This window comes from Carcharodon carcharias, chromosome 23 (genome assembly GCF_017639515.1).
Source record: "Carcharodon carcharias isolate sCarCar2 chromosome 23, sCarCar2.pri, whole genome shotgun sequence".
NCBI classification, from domain to species: Eukaryota; Metazoa; Chordata; class Chondrichthyes; order Lamniformes; family Lamnidae; genus Carcharodon; species Carcharodon carcharias.
This window is the reverse complement of record NC_054489.1, coordinates 44,530,805-44,555,672: the sequence shown is the minus strand read 5'-3', so window position 1 is coordinate 44,555,672 and position 24,868 is coordinate 44,530,805. Positions and strand designations below refer to the sequence as shown.

Genomic DNA, 24,868 nt, shown 5'->3' with positions numbered 1-24,868 from the left:
AACAATTAATAATTCTGCAGAGCTGGAGTAGGGTTTGAGGTGCTGCAATTATGCATTACTGTCCAGTTAATTAATCCAGTAGCTAACTGGAGCAGCTCAGTGATTTGAATGCTGAACTTGCAGCCAAAAGGTCATTGATTTGAATCCTGGCCAGGTTTACTCAACATTTCGTCATTCCAGAGGATAGAATGAGTACCATACATTAGGATGAGAGGAGAAAGCAGAAGATTGAAAAATGCTTATCACACTGTCAACAGGGCCTGTCCTTACACACTCTCCTGACAGGACAACACTTAACAGGGATATGTAGCTTTACATATAACATTTTTAAAGAGTGATATTATTTCAATCCTAATTGTGGATGTCCTACTTGAAGTGACCAAGGTATGTATCAGCAAATGTGGGAGATCTTGCTATAATAGCTGTCTTTCAATAATCAGGCTCTCCACTAACACATTCGAGATTGTGTGTACTATTTCATCCCTCACTTGTAATGCGGAGTCTGTGAAAAAGTTGGATCCCCATCTCAAATGATGCCCAGAATTTTGACAACCATATTTACAAGGTAAAGAAAAACACGACTGTTACTGATCGAGTAATCCAGAGACCTGGACCAATGATCCAGAGAAGCATGTTCAAATCCCACCACAGCAGCTAGGGAATTCAGTTACTTAAATTAAACTGGTATTAAAAAGGTAGCACCAGTAATGGTGACCATGAAACTACCAGATGACCATGAAAACCCATCTCTGTTTCACCAATATCCTTTAAGGAAGTGTGAAGGGCCTAAGATATCCTCATGGCTAGATATAGATATCCTCATGGCTATTTTAACATTTTAAACACTGAACAAAGGTCTTTTAAAATGGTTGAAGCTATGTCTGTCTGTTTGTGATCCTTGAACAAAGGGAACTTTCAGGCAGTATCAGGGCAACTCACACCTTCTTATCTCTGAAGGCACGCTAACAGCACCCCTGTCAGCTGCACAAGCCAAATTATGAGAGAACTATACAAAGGGCATCTGCATTTCCTAACCCAGGTTGGCCAGCCGGATTTTATTCAACTGCTAGGATAAAAGAATATGCAACATTCAAGTCTTAATAGTTGGAACATTTAACCATTTCTGGAACCCAAACCAAGGTAACACATCATTTGTAAAAGACAATTTAGAGAGGTGGGTGTCATATGACGTGAACCTCTAGCTGGTGGAACCAGTTATACTGCCTTACTGTACTCCAGTCTGCCATTTTACCATTTAACTAGCGCAGCACAGAAAAAAGGGTTTGCCGAGGCTGAATACCTGGCCCCATCTACACTGTTTCTATTGGAACTTCTGTACCATAGCCTTCAAGACTGATTCATCTCCATGTGTCTGTCTCATCGGGTGAAGTCAACTCCAATGGTGTAAAAGTGTAATGGTCAGCATCAGTTTTCAACCTATTGATCTCGGTGAAGGAATACCTCACTGGACTTTGATTTTGGACCCAGGTGAAATAATAGTTCTTTTTTCTGTGGTCTTTGTCCTGTAATTTTTTTATCTCTATCCTTTTTATCATATGAGTGCACAGCGAGCTGTGCTGTGACCCCTCCGCCCTTGCCTTGCCACAGCGTTTTGAGTCTGTGTGAATAAACTAACCCTTTGAGTTCATTCTATCACGTGTTTTCTGTGGAGTTATTAATAGAAAATGGATCACACCAAAACTGAGGGGTTGGGAAATACGTCACTGCATACAAAGGGGAAGCAAATCAAAACACCTTTCTGTTTACAGGCGAGTGGTGAGAGAGAAATCAGGGCTGTTTAAATTAACCCTCCTCCTGTCCATAACAGAAGGAAACCTGCCATCCTGCTATCTGGTCTGGCTTATTTGATTCCAGACCCACAGCAATTTGATTGACATTTAACTGACTTCTGAAATGGCCTAGCAAGCCACTCGGCTGCATCAAATCACGATGCAAAACTGAAAGAAGCATAAACAATGATAGATCACCCAATGTTGACCTAGGTAACTGACATCACACAGGTACATCTAGCATGCAATCCTGCAAGTTTTCCTCACTAACTTATGTGGCTTGTGCCAAAAGTAGGAGAGCTGTTTAACAGACAAGTCAAGAAACAGCCTGCCTCATAGAATCGTACCTTTCAGCCAATGTCCCAGGTTGCTCCATCTTGCCCAAGGTATATCCTGTCCCACCAAGAGGACAGACCCATCAAAGCCGTGGCACAGTGGTGCACAGTTTGGAGGGAGTGGCCCTGGTAGTCCTCAAAATTAACTCTGAACCCCATGAAGTCTCACAGCATCAAGTCAAACATGGGCAAGGAGACATTACGCTGGAAATGTACTCCATCATAACCTGTGATTTCATGGCCAATCACTACCCTCAAGCCAGAAGATCAACACTGGCATAATGAGGTGCATAGAAGAACATGCCAACAGAAACACAAGGTGTGTGTAAAAATAAGGTGCCAACCTGGAGAAAATAAAGCATAGGGCTACATGTGGACAGCAGCAGGCTTCAGACAAAAATAAGTGATCCCATAAACACTGACTCAGATCAAAGCTCTAGAGTCCTGACATATCTAGCTGTGAATTGTGAACAATTAAACAACCAACAGATGTAGGAGACACCATGAATATCCACGTCCTGAATGATGATGGAGCCCAGCATGTGAGGTGCAAATGAAGCATTTGCAATCATCTTCAGCTAAGATGGGTGATCCATCACAGCCTCTATCTGAGGTCCACATCATCGCAGATGCAAGTCTTCAACCAAATCATAGAATCAGGACTAGTACAGCACAGGAGGCCATTCAGCCCATAGAGTCTGCATCAGCTTTCTGCAAGAGCATTTAAGCTACTCCCACTCTCTCAACTTTTCCCTGCAGCCACACATTTTTTCCCTTCTGGTGCTCAATTTCCTTTTGAAGGCCACAATTAAATCAGCCTCTAACAATTTTTCAGGAGTGCATTCCAGATCATAACCACTCGCTGTGTAAAAACACTTCTACTATATTGCTGGTACTTCGAATTTGGTCCTTGCTGTACATCTTGAGCACTTGCGTCTTTTTGAATTACCTAGGAGCTTGGGGAGTCTACCTTTCCCCGTTGCTTTCTCTATGGCAACGCCTCAGCCGAAGTTGATCAGCCAACCAATCAGCATCTTTTTCTCTTGCAGTATAAATTGTTGCAATCGTTTGAAATTTAGCATTCTTGCATTTGTCCTGATGAATGCAAGACAAAAAGCTTTGGAAACACGTCTCTTTTTGGAAGTATTCAAGCCCTCTCCAATCAAACACTGTTTATACACTTGAGACAGAGATAAAAGGACCAAAGTAAAAGCAATTTTCCTCATGTCATTTTTGGATCTTTTGCCAATCACCTTAAATCTGTATCCTCTGGTTCTCGAGCATTCTGTCAATGGGAATCAGTTTTCTCCATCTACTCCTATAGTCTCATCATGATTTTGAATACCCCTGTCAACCTCCATTTCCTCTCAACCTTCTCTTCTCAAAGGAGAACAATCCCAGCTTTCCAATCTATCCGCATAATTGAAGTACTTCATCCCTGGAACCATTCTTGCAAATCCTTTCAGCACCCTTTCTAAAGATTTTAGATTTTCCAAAAATGTGGTACCCAAAATTGGACATAACACTCCGGTTGAGGCCAAGCCAGTATTTTATAAAATGGTTCATCTTAATATCCTTCCTTTTGTACTCTATTTCTCTATTTATAAAATCCAGCATTCCTGTATGCCTTTTCAATTACTTTCTCAACCTGTCCTTCAATGATTTGTACTGATATATTCCCAGGTCCCTCTGCTCCTGACCCTTTTAGATTGGTACTAATTAGTTAGATTGCCTCCCTTCCTACCAAAATGTATCACTTCACACTTCTCTGCATTAAATTTCTTCTGCCATGTTTCCACCCATTCCAGTAGCTTGTTTATATTCTTTTGAAGTCTATCACTATCCTCCTCACAATACTTCCAAGTTGTGTGCTATCTGCAAACTTTGAATTTGTACCCTGTATATCCAAGTACAAGTCAATATATGTCAAGGAGAGCAATGCTGCTAGTAATCACCCTGGGTAACCCCACTGTATACCTTCCTCCAATCTTTAAAACAAGATGCCACTGTTCCTTTTCCATAGGCTTCAACTTTGCTGATGAGCCTATTATGTGGCACTTTAAATGCCTTTTGAAAGTTTATATTCAACATACCAGCTGCATTATCCTCATCAACCCTCGGTTACTTCATCAAAAGCTCAAGCAAGTTAATTAAACACAATTAGCTTTCTTTAATTAATCTACCTTTGTCCAAGATTGAACAGACTGGCCACCAGTTGCCAATTTCATCCTGTTAAACGAGCATGTAACATTTGCTATATTTTCAACCCCTATATCCAAGAAGAAATGGACAATTATGGCCAGTGCCTTCATAATTCCCACCCTTCCTTCCATCAGCATCCTCGGATGCCTCTCGTCTGGTCCTGATGACTTATAAATGTTAAGTGCAGACAGCATTTTTCATACCTCCTCTATTAAAATTTAGCCTATCCAGTGTCTCAAATACCTCCTCATTCACTATGACTTTGGCAGCATCTTCTTCATTGGTAAAGACAGATACAAGGTACTCATTCAGTACCTTAGCCATGCCCCCTACCTCCATTGTAGCTCCCCTACTTGGTCCCATTCCACCTCTTACCACCCTTTAACTATTTATATGCCTTGAGACTTTTGAATTCCCTTTGATGTTAACAGCCAGTCTCTTCTCATGCTCTCTCTTTGCCTCTCAATTCCTTTTTTCACTTATCCTCTCTGAATTTTCTATATCTGGCTTGAGTCTCAATTATATCCTGAACTTGATATCCATCATATGCCTCCTTTTCTGCTTCAGCTTATCTTCTGGTTTTGGTTGATCTACCATTCCCCTCATGGGAATGTACTTCAACTGTAACCACACCACCTCCTCTTTAAAGGCAATGTCCAAGAAGGCAGCTCATCACTACCTTTTCAAGGGATTGGAGACAGGCAACAACTGCTGGCCTTACCAGTGATGCAAACATCCCATGAAAGAATTAAAAAAAGGTTAGAGTTTTGTCTGCTAATCATTGATTCCAATTTACCCACGCCAGATCTGTTCTCAACCTATTAAAACTGGCCCTGCTTCAATTAAGTATTTTTACTCTTAACTGCACCTTGTCTTTTGCCATAGCTAATCTAAACATTATGATACTATGATAATTGTTCTCCAAATGTTCCCCTTCTGATATTTGATCTGCTTGACTCATCTCATTCACCAGCAATGCCTCCTTCCTCAATGGGTCAGAAATGTACTGATCAGAAAAATTCTACATAACACATGAGAAACACTTTGCACTATTATTGGCATCCATCCATCTCGGGAGACAATGAACTGCACCCAGGGTGCAATACTTCAATTCAGTTCAGAAGTTTGATGCTTCTGTATTGAGCATCATCTGTTTTAGCTGTAGAGGCTGATTTGTGAGTGGCAATCCCTTCTGCAGCTGGCAGAGATGAATAGCGGTAGCCTGAGCTTTACTGATGTTTTTTTTTCCTTCCAGTGGGTTCTCTTTTCTGCCATCTGGTCATTTCTTTTGTGCTCTGCTTTGTTCACGGTGTTCCCAACTGCTCGCTTCCAGGCACTCCAGTCTGCAGCTTGGACTTCCCCTGCATTAGACTCTGATACCGGTCGATTTGAAGACTTGTTTGCAGACATCCTTGTATCGCAGAGGTGTCAACCTGTGGTTATCCAGTCTATATTAGGATCCCTACTCTATAATTCTCAACCTCTCTGTAATTTCCCTGTAAACTTGCTCTTCTAAAGTGTATTCTTTAAGCCAACAACAGATATAGTTAATGGCAATTCCAATGCTTAACTTTTAACAAAATATATTGAGTGCTCCAGGATATCCTCACTTTCTATTACTGTAATATTCTCTAGAATTAATACTGCCATCCTTCTTCCTACTGTACCTTTCCCAAACACCATATCAAAGTCTGAAAACAGCCTGGCTTTAGTTCTGAAGGCTTGGGTTCCAGAACTATTCCAGTACAACTACAACACTGGCATCTATTTGACCATGTCGAAAGTTGCCCAGATATGTCTGTCCACTAAAAGCAGGACAAATCCAATCCAGGCATTTACAATCCCATCAGTCCACTCTCAATCATCAGCAAAGTGCTAGAGATGGTCTTGTTGATTGTGCTTTTCTTTTGATGAAACCAATTAAACTAAATTAGGAAAATGAGGGAGAAAACAATTGCAGCTCCTTAAAAAGACAATCAAACAGCAATTATTCATCAATAGTCTGTTCACCTGCAATCAATTTTTTTTGGTCCAAACATGGGTAAAACAGATGAATTCCAGAGGTGTGGTGAGGTGAGAGTGACTGCCCTTGACATCAAGGCAATATTTGACTGAGTGTGGCATCCAGGAGCCCTAATAACATTGAAGACAATGGAAATCAGGGGGGAAATCGTACCTAGCACGAAGTTAGATGGTTATATTAGTAGGAGGCATGTCACCTTAGCCTCCGAACATTGCTACAGGAGCTCCTCAGTGCAGTGTGTTAGGCCTAACCATCTCCAGTCACTTCATCAGTAACCTTTCTTACATCGTAAGGTCAAAAGTGAGGGTGTTTGCCCATGATTTCACAGTGTGATGTTCCATTCAATATTCTTCAGATGATTAAGCAGTTTGTCTGCATGCAGCAAGACTTGGGCAACATTCAGGCTTGGGCTGGTAAGTGGCAAGTAACATTTCCACCACTCAAGTTCCAGGCAATAATCATTTCCAACAAGACTAGCAGGACATCCTGGCTAGCAAACTTTCATTGAGATCCAACGGCATTATCATCAACAAATCCCAAACGATCAACATCCTGAGAGTCACCACTGATCACAGACTTAAAAACTTTATGGTCACTCATTAGCTGATTGAGGTGTTCTCTTTGAAGACCTCCTGCTTTTCAACATAATCAGGCACAAAAAAAAGCAAAATTTTCTTCTTTGTTCCTGCCCTTTGCTTATTTCTCACTGTTTTTTTTTTATTTCCCCAGTCTATATTTCTGTTGTTCTTGCATCCTTATTCTCTCCCCTTTCATTCTTTTCTCTCTGTCTCTTTGCAAATCTTTCTTTCTCTTTCCAATTCTTGGTCTCCCAATCTATCTATACACCTCAATTTCTCTTTCTATCCATGTTCTCTTTCCTTTTTTTTGGCTTTATTTCTGCATTTCTCCAACTCTAACATGGCACAAACTTCATCCCCTTCTCTTTCTGTACGTCAGATTAAATCTTGAATTCTTTCCTTTTGCCATCCATCTCACAAAAGGGACTGGAGGCATAGGTGAGGCTTTGTCGATCTGATGGCTAGAAGAAAATCAATTATTCACTGGTTACAAAGTGGGCATAACCCCATAATGAAAGACTTTCAACAAGTGGAAAGTATAGGCCAGAAGCAAGTGGGGCACGGACCAAGGACTATTGTTGAGAAGGATTATTTATGCAAATTGTCTTTGCATTCTGATGCCACTTCTTGGAACTTCCAGCAATTCCTCCACTTACCTGATAAAATATCCCTTCCATCAAACTACAGTCAGTGTATTTGCTGCAGCAACTATTTTGGGGAATGACATTACGTGTGATTAATGCTATTCTAAGAATAAAAATGCCAAGAGCTACAATCTAACTCGTGAGCCTAAGGTGTGAACTGCTGCTTACTTCAATAGCCTAGAAACATGGTCATCAGTGAAGGACAGTGACAGACTGCAAAAGGGTCTGTGGACTATTTTGTCTGCAATTATGTACTCTACCAGTGGTCAAAGCTTGCTCAGGGTGAGTTGGTAGAACACTGTACTCGGTCTATTTTGGAAAAGGATATTAATTATTTTTGTACATAGATGGAATGAGAACTCACGAAGTGAGATAGTTAGCTCTCATAAATCTGGAACTCTGAAATGGCAAATTAGCCCTTGGGGAAGCTCATAGTGCTGTTCCTTCTCCTATGTGCCAGGGAGTCATGGAAACAGATAGATGCTCTTAAGCAGACTTATTTAGGGAGGTCTGATTTAACACTTTACAGAAGGTTTGAATGTCCCCTTCAACTCTAATCAGAGGGGCTTTTATGTTTGGTTTTACCCTATATTTGATTCATCCTATGAATGTGTAGCCTGATAGACCCCAGATGCCATCAAGTACTAAGAAACCATTCCTATATAAGCTGATCTCTTTATTAAAGGAGTTTGTGTCTAAGGGATCTTTGCACTGCTAAACTGACAGTTCTCTCCTTGCAGGGTTGGATATTATTTTCCTTTGGCTTGCCTGCAAGCATCTATCTGTGCCAATGACTCTCTGGCTCCAAGTCTCCAGCATCAATGGTATTTGTAGCTCCCCAGTACCATTAGCTGATGTTAATGTGTTCAGCATTTTTGGCTACGTTTTTCAGTGACTCTCTAAATGAAAGTTCTTGTCTTTCTTGAGGTTTTTTTTTTATCAGTTTTGTCCTGAATCATATGGACTTTGTCATTCTGTATGTATATGGGTTAGGTTTTGAATGGATACTTTATGGAATAGTTTTGGATGAATATTTACATTCTTCACAGTTTTTAAAACTTTAAACAAAAAACTGGACTTAAGTTGTCTCCAACTGTGGAAGCACTTGATTTACTTGGATACAGAATGTATTATGTGAATCAGCATATCAAATGACAAAGGCCACCCTGGGAGTGGAGAGATGGAAATCACTCCCTTTGTATGTTAATTGCAATTGTATACCTCGTCCCCCTTGTTTGTGTTCATAGGTTCAGCCTACTTTAATGTCTCTCTATATTTCTAACTAACAAACGACATGAACAGTTGATGGAAGCACTACTTGTTAATGGGAACACAAAGCAATCAGCAGTCTTGACTCAGTTTTATTTACAATGCAGCATTTTCAGTTGGGAAATAAAAACTTAGCACAACTGCACAAGTTCAACAGCTTTTCAAGACAAAGGAGAAGAAAGCCACATGCAACACAAAATGTAAAGCTTGGTTTCCTCACAAACAATCATGCTTAGCTGTATACCCATAATATTTAGACAATTCACAGAAAGGATATACTAATGAAGTGAATACTGTGAAGTGCTACAGTATTGATGTCACCTCGAACACATTATACATGACACTTACTGTCATGTCCTATGATAACGTCCTGACACCTGCTTGACAATAAGATAAAGACCAAGACTGGTTTCTTCAAACAGAGTTTTATTTTTGGGTGCATAAAACTCAACAGGAACCTTGTCACCTGCTTTCCCTTTTTATACACATCAAATGGGTACTTAGCTTGTTAACCAATAATTTACCAATTGAACTCCTTGTAAGTTAACTGTTTCTTTGCCTAACATCCTAGGCCTCTAATTTTTACATGCTTCTGAAATAAATGGCAATAAATTTTATCCTTTTAAGTGAGAACTCTCGTAGAAACAATGAAGTGTTCTTATCTGCACTTATTTGGTTGCCTGTTACTCATATGCCATAGCATAACAAACTATTTTAACAACCTTATTTGGCCTCAAGTAGTTGGGTTGTCTCTGAAGAATGCACAATTGCCAACTCTGAAAAGTTATTTTAGTGGCACAGCAAAAACTGAGGTTTCAATTACAATAAAAATAAATACACGTAGAAGAAATATTTTAGATTGTTTGAATGTTGTATCATGATTTAACTGTGGAAATGATGGCCTCTTGAACATCTGGCTGATACCACAGCCAAATACTTCACCTTACTTAGCAAAACCCACATTCAATAGGCCTAAAGCCAATGTGCCTATGTTAAAGTTAAAGTAGCGCTAACTTCATATTGAGAAAACAGCAGCAAGCATTGTTCATCTTGATTCAGTTAAAAGATATAGTTGAAGTAAAATTAGTAAGAGTCCAATTAGACTTTACAATAAAACAGTAAAATAATGATCAAGGAGCCATGGCTAATTTGAGCTATCCACCATTATTTTAAATACAACTCATGGACAGCAGCAACATGTATTTATATAATTCCTGCACTGTAGTAAAATGTCCCAAAGCACTTCACAAGAGCATTATAAAACAAAATTTGACACTGAGCCACATAGGAGACATTAGAACAGACGATCATAAGCTTGACCAATTGGTAGATTTTAAGGGGTTTCTTAAAGGAGGAAAGAAAGGCAGAGAGATGGAGAGGGAATTCCAGAGCTGAAGGCATGGCCGGCAATGGTGCAGCAATTAAGATCTGGGATGTTTAAGTGGCGAGATAGGAAGGTAGTGGGGTTGGAAGAATTTACAGAGATAGTGAGGGCCAAGGCCATGGAGGGGTTTGAAAGCAAAAATGAGATTTTTTTTTAAAAATTGGAGCATTGATTAGTGAGGAGACAATGTAGGTCAGCAAGCACAAGGAAGATGGGTGCAGCAGTTCAAGAAGGCAGCTTATTACCACCTTCTCAAGGGCAATTAGGAATGGACAATAAATGCAAGCCTAGCCAGTGATGCCCACATGCCATAAGTGAATTTAAAAAAGCTATGAGGCCAATTTTTAAATGTAAAAAGTTGGAGAGAGATCCTCCATTCTGAGGCACCCTCTTTCTCACTTACCTGGAGGAGTGGCCTACTGCTTCTTTAGTGTTGGAGGGCCCCCTATAGGGCATCCAGTTTAGAGAAATTGCATGACATTCTTGATTAAATGGTGAAACCACCATTGGGCCATTAGCTGGCCATTCGCAGAAATATCACGGTTGGGCATCTGTTGTCCCCACAGTGCAGACTTTTGACTCCCATTTGATCATGACAAATTTGTGCTGAAGCCCGCAGAGAAAATCATGTCCCTGATTAGAAGGATTCAAAAACTGAGCAAGCAGAGGTGGGCAGGGATATGGGAGCCACCAAGCTTAGGGACTTTGGAAAGGGAGGTTGGAGATGGGGCCATATTTCCAAGGACAGTGGATTCAAGATTTTTTGAGAAGCTGGATGATGTTGACAATTTTGAAGGAGAAAGGGATCTGAGCAGAGAGAACCAGACATGGTTAACATGGGAGCCAGGAAGGGAAACTGAGTTGTGAGCAGCAATTTCATAGCATTTTGTGGGGCCCAAGCCATTTGCTCACCGTGTAAGCTTGATGTTGAAATAGGGCACGTTAAAGGTATCCTGTTTGCTGGATAATGGATCAGATCATTGTTTGCTATGTATCATGCATACCCACAAATGGGCCTAAGACCGCCACTTTCAGACCTGAAAAGTGCCCAGTGTACCTCAAATTACCCTGGAAGGGCAAGATGAATTGTATTTTCCATGAACAGGAAGCTGCCATTAAGCCAAAAAATGTTTTGCCTACCACACAAATGAGTAATGTGCGATATGACTTTCACTTATGACATTCACAATAGGCAGGATGCTGACTGTACTCAACTAGCCCATGCTTGCAAGCCTCAAGAGCGTAATGTCTAACATTATATAGTGATTCTGTGGTGGGACAGTATTTACTGAACAATCCTGAGTGTGCTAAGAATTACAACAACAATCAATTTAAGATTATCAGTTGGGATTGCAATGTGGCTCACTTACTCTTTCTAGAAGCTACATATATTTATAAGCAGTGACTGGACCTCTGCAGGTAAAAGGAACATGTCCAGACATAAAGCCTTTTTTGAATTAAACAGAAGCCTGGGAAACAATAAGCCTCTGGTGCATTCTCCAGGGCAACTCCTTGACCAGGGTCAACTAGACAACCAATTGGCACCCTTTTCTCATACAGTATAAATTGAAATTCGACATTCTTGCATCTGTCCTGATGAGTGCAAGATGAAAGCATGTCTCTTTTTTCAGTAATGGTCACAGTATCATAAGGTTTAGGTTGGCTATGGAAAAATACAAGGAGCAATCCAGAATAAGAATAATTAATTGAGAAAGGGCCAAATTCGATGCGGTGACAGTGGATCTGGCCTAGATAGACTGGAATCAAAAAGTGGCAGGCAAAACTAATAGAACAATGGGCTTTAGAGGGGAGATAGTTCAGGGACAGTCAAGGCACATTCCCACAAGAGGGAAAGGTTCCTCAAATCCACAGCTTCCTGGATGATAAAAGCGATAGAGTAAGATGAAGCAGAAAAGAGGGTGCATATGACAGATGTCATGTGGATAATACAAGTGAGAACCAGGCTCAATACAGAAGGTTCAGAGGAGAAGTGAATAAAGCAAGAGAAGTTTAGCGAAAGTATGAAAAATATGAAAATTAGAGGTATAAATACTGTTCTCTGCAGCCGTGAGAGTGAGTCGCCAAGGCTGTGTTGCCTGCCTGGCGCTAGGGTTAAGGACATCTCTTCAGGGCTGGAGAGGAACTTGGAATGGGAAGGGAGGGATCCAGTTGTCGTCGTCCACGTTGGTACCAATGACTTGATAGGACTAGGAAGGAGGTTCTTCTGAAAGAATTTGAACAGTTAGGGGCTAAATTAAAAAGCAGAACGTCCAAGGTAATAATCTCGGGGTTACTACCTGAGCCACGGACAAACTGGCATAGGGTAAATAAAGCCAAGGAGTTAAAAGCGTGGCTGAAAGATTGGTGTGGGAGGAATGGGTTTCAGTTCATGGGGCAATGGCACTAGTACTGGGGTAGAAGGGAGCTGTTCCGGTGGGATGGGCTTTGCTTGAACCATGCTGGGACCTGTGTCTTGGCAAATCGAATAACTAGGGCTGTAGAGAGGGCTTTAAACTAAATAAGAGCAGGAGGGTTCTGGAGAGGGGATACGTAGGCTTACAAAGTAAAAGGATATGGCAGCATTGCAGGGCAGCTTTTTAGGTAATGATACCCAGGGTGTGACAGGAAGGGACAGAGTGTACAAACATTAAAAAAAGTAGTAAATAGGGTCAATTGGGGAAAAAACTGTAAAGAGGCTAAATTAATGGCTCTTTACTTAAATACATGAAGTATTTGGAACAAAATAAATGAATCAATGGCACAAATAGAGGTTAATGGGTATGATCTTATAGCCATTATGGAGACATGGTTACAAAGAGATCAAAGTTGGGAACTAAATATTCAGAGGTATGTGACTTTTCGAAAGGACAGGCAGGAAGGAAAGGGTGGTGGGGTAGCTTTGTTAGTATGAGGTGGAATAAATATGATAGCAAGGAATGATCTTGGATCGAAGGTGTATCCATATGGGTGGAGGAAGAAATAACAAGGGAAAGACGACACTGGTGGGAGTGGCCTATAGGCCCCCTAACAGTAGCTATACTGTAGGACAGAGAATAAATCAGGAGATAATGAGGGCATGTAAAAAATGCAGTACGTTAATCATGGGTGACTTTTAAACTTCATGTAGTTTGGGAAAATCAAATTTGCAGAGGTAGCCACGAGCAAGAATTCAGAGAGTGTATTTGGGGACAGTTTCCTAGAACAATATGTTGTGGATCCAACCAGGAATCAGGCTATTTTGGATCTGGTATTGTGTAATGAGGCAGGTTTAATAAATGATCTCAGAGTAAAAGATCCCCTCGGAAACAGTGACCATAATATTGTAGAATTTAGCATTCAGTTTGAGAGTGAGAAAATTGGGTTGGAAACAACTGTGCTCAACTTAAATAAGGGTAATTACAAAGGAATGAGGGCATAGTTGGCTGGAGTGGACTGGGAAAGGAGTTTAGCAGAAAAGATGGTTGATGTACAATTTAAGACATTTAAGAAAATAACTCATGACTCACAACAAAGATATATCCCAGTGAGGAAGAAGGATTCTAGGAAGGGGATAAACCAACCAGGGTTAACCAAATAAGTTAAGGATAATATCAAATTGAAAGAAAAAAACATATAACGTGGCAAAGGTTAGTGGTAAGGCAGAGAATTGGGAAAGTTTTAAAAACCAACAACAGATGACCATAAAAAAGAGAAAATAAACTTTGAGGGTAAACTAGCAAGTTAAATAAAAACAGACAGTAAGGGCTTCTTCAGATATATAAAAAGGAGGGGAGAGGCCAAGGTGAACATAGGCCCCTTAGAGAATGAAACTGGGGAAATAATAATGGGGAACCAGGAAATGGCAGGAAAGTTGAATAAGTACTTCGCATCAGTCTTCATGGTAGAAGACACTAATAGCATTCCAAAAACACTAAATAACCAAAGGCGCAAAAGTGGGGAGGAAATAAATACAATAACTATCACTAGAGAAAAAGCACTAGGGAAACTAATGGGGCTAAAGGCCAATAAGTCCCCTGGACCTGATGTGTTGCATCCTAGGATATTAAAGGAAGTAGCTACAGAGATAGTGGACACATTGGTAGTAATCTTCCAAGAATCCTTAGATTCTGGATAAGTCCCAGAGGATTGAAAAACTGCCAAAGTAACACCCTTATTCAAAGAAGCGGGGGGAGACTAAAAACAGTTAACTATAGACCAGTAGGCTTAACGTCCGTCATTGGGAAAATGTTAGAGTCTATTATAAAGGATGTAATAGCAGAACATTTAGAAATGCATAATATAATCAAGCAGAGTCAACACTGCTTCATGAAGGGGAAATCATGCGTGACAAATTTATTAGAATTCTTTAAGGAGGTAACAAGCAGGATAGATAAAGGGGAACCAGTAGATGAAATGCATTTGGACTTCCAAAAAGCTTTAGATAAGATACCGCACATAAGGCTACTTCATAAAATAAAAGCCTATGGTGTTGACTGTAGTATATTAGCATGGATAAAGGATTGACTAACTAATAGATGACAGAGAGTTGGGATACGGGTAGCATTTTCAGGATGGCAACTTGTAACTAGCAGAATGCCACAGGGATCAGTGCTGGGGCCACAATTATTCACAATATATATTATTGACTTGGATGAGGGAAGTGAATGTACTATCGCCAAATTTGTGGATGACACAAAAATAGGTGAGAAGGCAAGTGGTCAGGATGACACTAAGAATCTACAGAGGGATTTAGACAGGTTAGGTGAGTGGGCAAAAACTTGGCAGGAAGAATAGAGGAGTTGAATACTATTTAAATAGAGAAAGACTGCAGAAAGCTGCAGCACACAGAGGGATTTGGGGGTCCTCGTGCATGAATCACAAAAAGCTAACATACAAGTTCAGCAGGTAATAGGGAAGGCAAATGGAATGTTGGCCTTTATTTCAAAGGAATAGAGAATAAAAATAGGGAGGTCTAGCTAAAACTATACAAGGCACTAGTTAGACCACACCTAGAATACTGTGTGAAGAGTTTTGGTCCCCTTATCTAAGGAAAAATATACTGGCAATGGATGCAGTCCAGAGAAGATTCACTAGGTTAATCCCGGGTATGGAGGGATTTTCTTATGAGGAGAGGTTGAGTAAGTTGGGCCTATACTCATTGGAATTTAGAAGAATGAGAGGGCCACCTTATTGAAACATATAAGATTCTTAGGGGTTTTGACAGGGTAGATGCTGAGAGGTTGTTTTCCCTTGTGGGAGAGTCTAAGACCAGAGGGCATAATCTCAGAGTAAGGGGTCACCCATTTAAGACAGAGATGAGGAGGAATTTCTTCTCTCAGAGACTAGTGAATCTGTAGAATTCTTTACCACAGAGGGCTGTAAGAGGCTGGGTTGTTAAGTATATTCAAGGCTGAGATAGACAGATTTTTAATCAGTAAGGGAATCAAGGGTTATGGGGAAAAGGCAGGAAAGTGGGGCTGAGGGTTATCAGATCAGCCATGATCTCATTGAATGGCGGAGCAGACTTGATGGACCGAATGGCTTACTTCTGCTCCTACGTCTTATGGTCTAAAGCTAACATGAAATGAAATCCAAAAGTCTTTTGTAGGCATACAAGTAGGAAAAGAGTGGTAAAAGGAGGAATGGAGACTGACTTGGAACTACATTGTTGTCCCTTCACTGTTACTGGGTCAAAATCCTGGAACTACACTGAGTGTACCTACATCACATGGATTGCAGCCGTTCAAGAAGACAGCTCACCAACACCTTCTCAAGGACAATTAGGGCAATAAAAATGCTGGCCTAGCCAGCGACATCGGCATCCCTTGAAAGAATGGAAAAAAGTTGGGAAAGTGGAGTGGAAGTCCAAGGTCAGCCATGATCATATTGAATGATGGAACAGACTCGACAGGCCATATGGTCCACTGCTGTTCCTGGTTCTTATGTTCTCAGGATAGGCTTCAAGAGGACATAGAAAGACTGGTAGAATGCGCAGACTAGTGGCAGATGAAAATGAATACAGAGAAGTGTGAAGTGATTCAATTTGGTAGGAAGAATGCAGAGATAAGGGGAAAATTCCGAAGAGGGTACAGGGCCAGAGGGAATCTGAGGGTCTATGTGCACAAGTCATTGAAGGAGGCAGGGGAGGTTGAGAAAGTGGATAATAAAGCAGATGGGATCCTGGGCTTTATAAATAGGGGTATATAGTACAAAAGCAAGGAGGTTATGATAAACTTGTATAAAAACTGGTTTAGCCTCAACTAGAGTACCGTGTCCAATTTCAGGCACTACATTTAGGAAGGATTTGAAGGCACTGGAGAGGATGCAGAGAGATTCACAATAATGGTTCCGGGATGAGGAATTTTAGTTAAATGGATAGATTGGAGAAACTGGAGCTGTTCTCGATTAAGAGGAGGTTTGATGGAGGTGATCAAAATCATGAGGAGTCTGGGCACAGTAGATAAGCTGAAATGTTTCCATAGGTGGAAGGACCGAGAACCAAGAGGACACCGAATTAAGGTGGCTGGCAAAAGAAGCAACAGTGACATGAGGAAAATCCATTTTACACAGTGACTGGTTAGGATCTGGAGAGCACTGGAGGGTGAAGTGGAGGCAGGTTCAAAAAAAGCCCTTCATAAGAGAATTGGATAGTTATTTGAAGAGAAAAAAGTTGCTGAGTTATAGGGAAAAGGCAGGGGAGGAGGAGTAAGTGGGCTGCACTTGCAGAGAACCTGCACAGATATGATGGGCTTAATGGCCTTCCTCTGTGCTGTAACCATATCATTCTATGACTTATAAACCTTTAATATTGTGGGATAAATACAAAGAACGTGTTGGCAGGACTCACCAATGATGCCACTGTCCCTGCTCTCCAGTGTGGAAGTTGGGCTGGTGACAGTTCCATAAGAGCAATCCTTAACAGTTGCAGACGTACTGACAGGTGGTAGGGTGGAACAGGGACTGTTAGCAGGTGGGGAAGCAGTACTGCTTGTCAAAGTGGAGCAGGGGCTGATTCGCTGTGTTTCTGTAGATGTCTGCAAAAATAAATCATATTAAGATATTAAACAATATAAAAACAAATTAATTGGAACAATTTCTTGGCACTGTAATATTACAAACTTTTTAAAGGGGTTGTATTGTTGCCATACATTCTCTTAAACATCACAATAGTAGCAAGTGGATGGAAAAATACTTAATCACTTTCTAGAAAAAAATCAAAGTTTCAGATATAACCTAGCTTTACAAAGTAATTGAACAGAAATGTAGATATCATGCTATTGCTATAATAAAAGGACAGAATATTTGAGGCTTTCACCATAATGCTACCATTGTTCAACTTCCTATGGAAGGATACTCAGCTGTGTTTATAACTGAACTACTTTTGCCATTCATAAATGAATGGTAGTCTGACAAGCAATTAGCAGATAAGTTAACTCAGCTGCATATAATTCACTGCCTAATAGAGCTGTGCTCTTCAAACGGCAGTTCACATGCTTCATTAGCCTTCACGAATCCACAAAGTTTACACTGGTTTTGTTACTGGGTGTGTCAGACCCACTACCAGAACTGGCAGGGCAAGCACTGCTCTATGAACAGGTGAACAAATCACTATAATATTTCAAGTTATCTTGTCCTCAGGACTTTCCAAGACATTTTATACCCAATTAAATGCTTTTGAGATTCAATTACAATTATCACGTAATTTAATGCAGCAGCCATTTGGTGACCAGCAAATTCTTACAAACCATAAATAAGCTGTTGGTTAAAGAATGAATGTTGACCAGCAGGACCCCTGATCTTCTTGCAAGTGTCAGGATTGTTTAAGTCCTCCTGAGCTAGTAGTGTCAGACTTGGGCCTAGATTTTTTCCAGAGTTGTGGATACTCTGGGAAGCTTTAAAAATGGCATTCAGAATCCAGGTACAGAAGTGCTGCCCCCATTTCTTACAGATCCTATTTTTGCTGCAAGAGGGCAGGTTGAGCGTGACTCAGTGCTGAGTTCAAAGAGATCCCATATCACTGGCAACGGCCTTATCCTGCAGTGTTTGAGTTACTAATTTTTTTTTTAGAGTGGATGCAAATGTTTGTGCATGGTGGCTAACAGCTGTAGAACTCTCAACCTGCCAAGTTATTTAAGTAACCTGCCCTTTAAAAATTGTAAAAAAAACTGCTTGCCTGTGTCTCTGAGTTGCAAAAAAATTATGCTAGCAGTTTCAATAGATACTTGTTGACATGACCCTAAGTGCTTTCTTTAAAGCATTATTACTGCTGGACTTCTTTCCACAATCTGGGCTGTAAGTTCACAGTTTGATTGGCAGCTCAAAGAAGTTAATAAAGGATTAGCTGTCTTTGATGTGGGGCTATGAATAAAAATGTTTGTTTTCATAGAGAATTAAGCACTTGAGGGGATTTAAGTGTATTGAATGGACTGTCATGAATGAGTGTTTTTGAATATTGTGAAGTCTAACAGACGTTCAGAACTTTAATATTGGTGAAAGAAGACATTTTGTCAAAGCTTTTCATCTTTCACTCATAAGGACAATTGCAAGAACACCGATGTCATGGGAAGCAATAACTTTGTACTGAAGGAGAAGAGAGTGCTGATTGGATGGCAAGTGGACTCTGATTGGTGGAAGTGTACCAAAGAGAATGTACCAGTTAATGGTGACAGGCATCTAACTGCCAAGCATTGTTTGAAATTTAAACCAGGCAGCTTGACCCTGATTGGTCAAGGTATTGCCCTGAGGAATGAACCAGCAAATGCTATCACTTATTTTGTTCAGCTGAAACAGGTGCAATGTGTGTACATGTTCTTTCTGTCTGCAAAGAACGAGGGCCTGTATATTAAGATATGTAGCCTCTAGTACACGTAAATGTGCCACACTGCAAGTCTGACTGACAATCTTAAATTGGTTGTCAGCGTAATTATTAGCACACTGAGGATTATTTAACAAATGTCGTCCAATCATAGAATCACAATGAATGTTGGACACCATGTTTTGAGCGTTGTAAGCACGGACAAGTTGGGTACGGTCTCTACCTTGCCCACTGCGGTCAATGGCTAGGACATGGGGAGAGCAAGAGGAGGACTCTGGGACAGGCAGTCAGCAGCACCTAGAGGAGGCGGGAGCTGAAGAGGAGCGCGAGAGGAGGCGGGAGCTGAAGAGGAGCGCGAGAGGAGGCGGGAACTGAAGAGGAGCGCGAGAGGAGGCGGGAGTTGAAGAGGAGCGCGAGAGGAGGCGGGAGTTGAAGAGGAGCGCGAGAGGAGGCGGGAGTTGAAGAGGAGCGCGAGAGGAGGCGGGAGTTGAAGAGGAGCTGGGAGAACAGGAGTGACTGAGGGAGTTCGGTGAGGAGGGAACGAGGTGATCTTTTGAGTACCGTAAGTACGGCTGGGTAAGCAGTTACTACTTTTATCGCTTATGGTTTTTAAGGTCTTATTTTGTAGATCATCATTTGTAGGGGCTATATTATGTAAAAACGAGGAGCAGGGAAGAAGGGCCTGAGAGTAATTGATATTAATTATTTTCCAAAAGGTTTAATTTAATTTAAAGGTGTAAGTCATGGCAGGAGAGCTCAAAGCCATTGTGTGCTCCTCCTACTCTATGTGGGAAGCTGGGCACATTTCCAGAGCCCGGGACCAGCATGTGTGCGGGAAGTGTCTCCAGCTGCAGCTCCTGGAAGCCCGCGTTTTGGAGCTGGAGCAGTGGTTAGGGACACTGTGGAGCACCTGCGAGGCGGAGAGTATCATGGATAGCACGTACAGAGAGGTGGTCACACTGCAGGCTAAGAGTCCACAGGCAGAAAGGGAATGGGTGACCACCAGGTAAAGCAAGAGGACTAGGCAGGCAGTGTAGGAATCTCCTGTGGCTATTCCCCTGCAAAACAGATATACCGCTTTGGATACTGTTGGGGGGGAATGGCCTCTCAGGAGAAAGCAGCAACAGCCAAATTCGTTGCACCGCGGTTCGGTCTGCTGCACAGGGGAGGAGTAGAAAGTGTGGGAATGCAATAGTTATAGGGGATTCAATTGTAAGGGGAATAGATAGGCGTTTCTGTGGCCGCAAACAAGACTCTGGGAGTATGTTGAGTCCCTGGCACTAGGGTCAAGGATGTCTCAGAGCAGCTAGAGGATATTCTGAAGGGGGAATGTGAAAAGCCAGTGGTCATGGTACAAACGACATAGGTAAAAAAAGGGATGAGGTCCTAAAAGCAGAATATAGGGAGTTAGGAAGTAAGTTGAAAAGTAGGACCTCAAAGGTAGTGATCTCAGGATTACTACCAGTGCCACATGCCAGTCAGAGTAGAAATAGCAGGATATATTGGATGAATACGTGGCTGAACAGTTGGTGTGAAGGGGAGAGTTTCAGATTCCTGGGGCATTGGGACTGGGTCTGGGGGAAGTGGGACGAGTACAAACTGGACGGGTTACACCTGGCAGGACTGGGACTGATGTCCTAGGGGGAAAATTTGCTAGAATGGTTGGGGTAGGTTTAAACTAAAATGGCTGGGGGATGGGAACCTATGCAAGGAGTCAGAGGAAGGGGAATCAAAGGCAAGAACAAAAGACGGAAAGCGGAATAAGAAAAGTGATAGTCAGAGAAATCAAGGGCAAGAATCAAACAAGGCCTCAGTGAAAAATAGTGGGAATAGGACAAGTAATGGTAAAAAAACAAGCCTTAAGGCTTTGTGCCTTAATGCGAGGAGCATTCGCAATAAAGTGAATGAATTAACCACGCAAATAGATGTAAACAGGTATGATATAGTCAGGATTTAACGGAGACATAGCTGCAGGGTGACCAGGGATGGGAACTGAACATCCAGGGGTATTCAGTATTTAGGATGGACAGACAAAAAGGAAAAGGCGGTGGAGTTGCATTGCTAGTTAAAGAGGAAATTACCGAAATAGTGAGGAAAAGGTATTAGCTCCAACGATGTGGAATCCTTATGGGTAGAGCTGAGAAACAACAAGGGGCAAAAATCATTAGTGGGGGTTGTATGTAGACCACCAAACTGTAGTGGTGATGTAGGGAATGGCACTAAACAGGAAATTAGAGACGCATGTACTAAAGGAACATCTGTAATTATGGGTGACTTTAATATGCATATAGATTAGGCAAATCAAATTAGCAATACCATAGAGGACGAATTCCTAGAGTATATACGGGATGTTTGTCTGGACCAATACATTGAGGAACCTACGAGAAAACAGGCTGGGTATTGTGTAATGAGAAAGGAATAATTGGCAATCTAGTTGTGTGAGGTCCCTTGGGGATGAGTGACCATAATATGATAGAATTATTCATCAAGATGGAGAGTGACGTAGTTGATTCTGAGACTTGAGCCCTGAATCTTAATAAAGGAAACTACGATGGTATGAGGCGCGAGTTGGCTATGATGGATTGGGAAACTTTACTTAAAGGGATGACGGTCGATAGGCAATGGCAAACATTCAAAGAGCGCATGGGTGAACGGCAACAATTGTTTATTCCTGTCTGGCGCAAAAGTAAAACAGGAAAGGAAGCCAAACCATGGCTTATAAGGGAAATGAGAGATAGTATTAGATGCAAGGAAGAGGCATACAAATTGGCCAAAAAAAACAGACCTGAGGATTGGGAGCAGTTTAGAATTCAGCAAAGGAGGACCAAGGGATTGATTAAGAAGGGGAAAATAGAGTATGAGAGTAAACTTGCAGGGAACATAAAAACTGACTGTAAAAGTTTCTATAGGTATGTGAAGAGAAAAAGATTGGTGAAGAGAAACGTAGGTCCCTTACAGTCAGATACAGGGGAATTTATAATGGGGAACAAAGAAATGGCTGACCAACTAAATACATACTTTAGTTCTGATTTCACAAAAGAGGACACAAATAACATACCAGAAATGTTGGGGAACACATGGTTTAGTGACAGGGAGGAACTGATAGAAATCAGTATTAGTAAGGAAATGATGTTGGGGAAACTGATGGGATTGAAGGCCGATAAATACCCGGGGCCTGATAATCTACATCCTAGAGTACTTAAGGAAGTGGCCCTAGAAATAGTGGATGCATTGGTGGTCGTCTTCCGAGATTCTATAGACTCTGGAACTGTTCCTACAGACTGGAGGGTAGCTAATATAATCCCACTATTTAAAAAGGGAGGCAGAGAGCAAACGGAATTATCGACCAGTCAGCCTGATGTCAGTAGTGGGGAAAATTCGAGAGTCCATTATAAAAGATTTAATAGCTGAGCACGTGGTAAACAGTGGCAGAATCAGACAGAGTCAGCATGGATTTATGAAAGGGAAATCATGCTTGACAAATCTATTGGAATTTTTCGAGGATGTAACCAGTAGAGTTGAGGAGGGGGAGCCAGTGGACGTGGTTTATTTGGACTTTCAGAAGGCTTTCGACAAAGTCCCACAAAAGAGATTGGCATGTAAAAGTAAAGCACATGGGATTGGGGGTAGTGTACTGAGGTGGACAGAAAACTGATTGGCAGACAGGAAACAGAGAGCACGAATAAACGGGTCTTTTTCCAAATGGCAGGCAGGGACTGGTGGGGTATCGCAGGGATCGGTGCTGGGACCCCAGTTATTCACAATATATATTAATGATTTAGATGAGGGAATTAAATGTAATATCTCCAAATTTGCAGATGACACAAAGATGGGTTGGAGGGTGAGCTGTGAGGATGATGCAGAGATGCTTCAGTGTGATTTGGACAAGCTAAGTGAGTGGGCAAATGCATGGCAGATGCAGTATAATGTGGACAAATGTGAGGTTATCCATTTTGGTAACAAAAACAGGAAGGCAGATTATCTGAATGGCTATAAATTGAAAGAGGGGAATGTGCAACGAAACCTGGGTGTCCTCGTACACCAGTCGCTGAAGGTAAGCATGCAGATGCAGCAGGCGGTAAAGAAGGTAAATGGTATGTTGGCCTTCATAGCAAGAGGATTTGAGTACAGGAACAGGGATGTCTTGCTACAATTGTACAGGGCCTTGGGTGAGACCACAAATGGAATATTGTGTGCAGTTTTGGTCTCCTTAACTGAGGAAGGATGTACTTGCTATAGAGGGAGTGCAGCGAAGGTTTACTAGACTGATTCCTACGATGGCGGGACTGACATATGAGGAGAAAATGAGTCAGTTAAGATTATACTTGCTGGAGTTCAGAAGAATCAGGGGGATCTCATAGAAACCTATACAATTCTAACAGGACTAGACAGGGTAGATGCAGGAAGGATGTTCCTGATGGTGGGGAAGTCCAGAACCAGGGGTCACTGTCTGAAGATATGGGGTAGACCATTTAGGACTGAGATGAGGAGAAATTTCTTCACTCAGTGGTGAGCCTGTGGAATTCGTTACCACAGAAAGTAGTTGAGACCAAAACATTGTATGTTTTCAAGAAGGAGTTAGATATAGCTCTTGGGGTGAAAGGGATCAAAGGGTATGGGGAGAGAGCAGGAGCAGGCTATTGAGCTGGATGATCAGCCATGATCATAATGAATGGCGGAGCAGGCTCGAGGGGCCAAATGGCCTACTCCTAGGTTGTATGCTGTTTGCTACTATCGGCCAGTCTTTGGGATGTACAGCCTACACACCTGGTATCACACTGGCACTGAAATTCATACACCATATTACTCATTTGTATGATAGGCAGAAAGTCTTTTTGGCTTGACAGCAGCATCCTGTAGGTGGCGAATATCACTCATGTTGCATAGCACTGACAGTAGCAGCGTGAAACAGCTAGCTTCACCTGTTGCTCAAATTTTTGATACATCTTGCCCTTCTGGGGTAATCTGAGGTAGACTGGGCATTTTTCAGGGCCTAAAGTGACAGCCTTAGGCCCATTCATGAGTTTGCGTGAAATGATATACAAAATAAGTGATAGCCATTTGCTGGTTCATTCCTCAGGGTAATGTCTTGACAAGAGTCAAGCTGCCTAGTCTAAATTTCAAACAGTGCTTGGCAGTTAACTGTCAGTCATCATAAACTGGTGCATTCTCCATGGCAATGCCTCTCCCAATCGCAGTCCATTTGCCACCCAATCAGCACTCTCTTCTCATACAATATAAAGATGTTGCTTCCCCTGACATCGGTATTCTTGTGATTGTACTGATGGAAGCAAGGTAAAGCTTTGACAGAACATCTTTTTTCAGCAATACTCAAGTTCTGCACTACCAAATGACTATTTAGAACTTCATTTGATTTCATCTCAGTAAGGCTCCTGATGTCTGCCCATGGTGGATATTGGGTGAGTTGGCAAGGAGGGTGTAAGAGCAAAGGTGAGTGGGGGCATGGGCTGGTATAAATTGACAAATGGGCTATAAGGGGCCATGGGGGTGAGTGGGGGCATGGGTTGTCTGAGATGGCATATGGGCTATAAGAGGCCATGGAGTTGGTGGAAGGCATGGATTGGCATGTATGGACATGGACAGTGGGTAAAGGGTTGAGGGGCCTAATGTTTAAGAAAACAACTGGGACACAGTCCCAGAGAACTGAAGGTGGCCTTTTAACCAGCTTGCCTCGGCACTTGGCAGCCCCGGGCCAGCTCTGAAAGGCATCTGGGGCTGATGGATCCAACTCTACCTGCACCCGTACCTCCCTGAAATGAAGACCGGCCATTTGGGGAACATTTTCCTAAGGCAGGTGCAGCAAGCTCTGGGAGTGAAAATCCAGGCCC

At 41.8% G+C, this 24,868-nt stretch overlaps 1 protein-coding gene across 5 annotated transcripts in view; it reads right to left on the bottom strand.

The window, feature by feature from the left end:
* The window catches only part of tanc2a (tetratricopeptide repeat, ankyrin repeat and coiled-coil containing 2a), a 920,169-nt gene that overhangs the window by 293,695 nt on the left and 601,606 nt on the right, over positions 1-24,868 (bottom strand). For all 5 annotated transcript variants that reach the window (XM_041217622.1, XM_041217623.1, XM_041217621.1 and 2 more), the window contains one exon: positions 17,052-17,238. In XM_041217622.1, the coding sequence (XP_041073556.1) occupies positions 17,052-17,238 (187 nt within the window). The remainder of the gene's footprint in view (positions 1-17,051; positions 17,239-24,868) is intronic.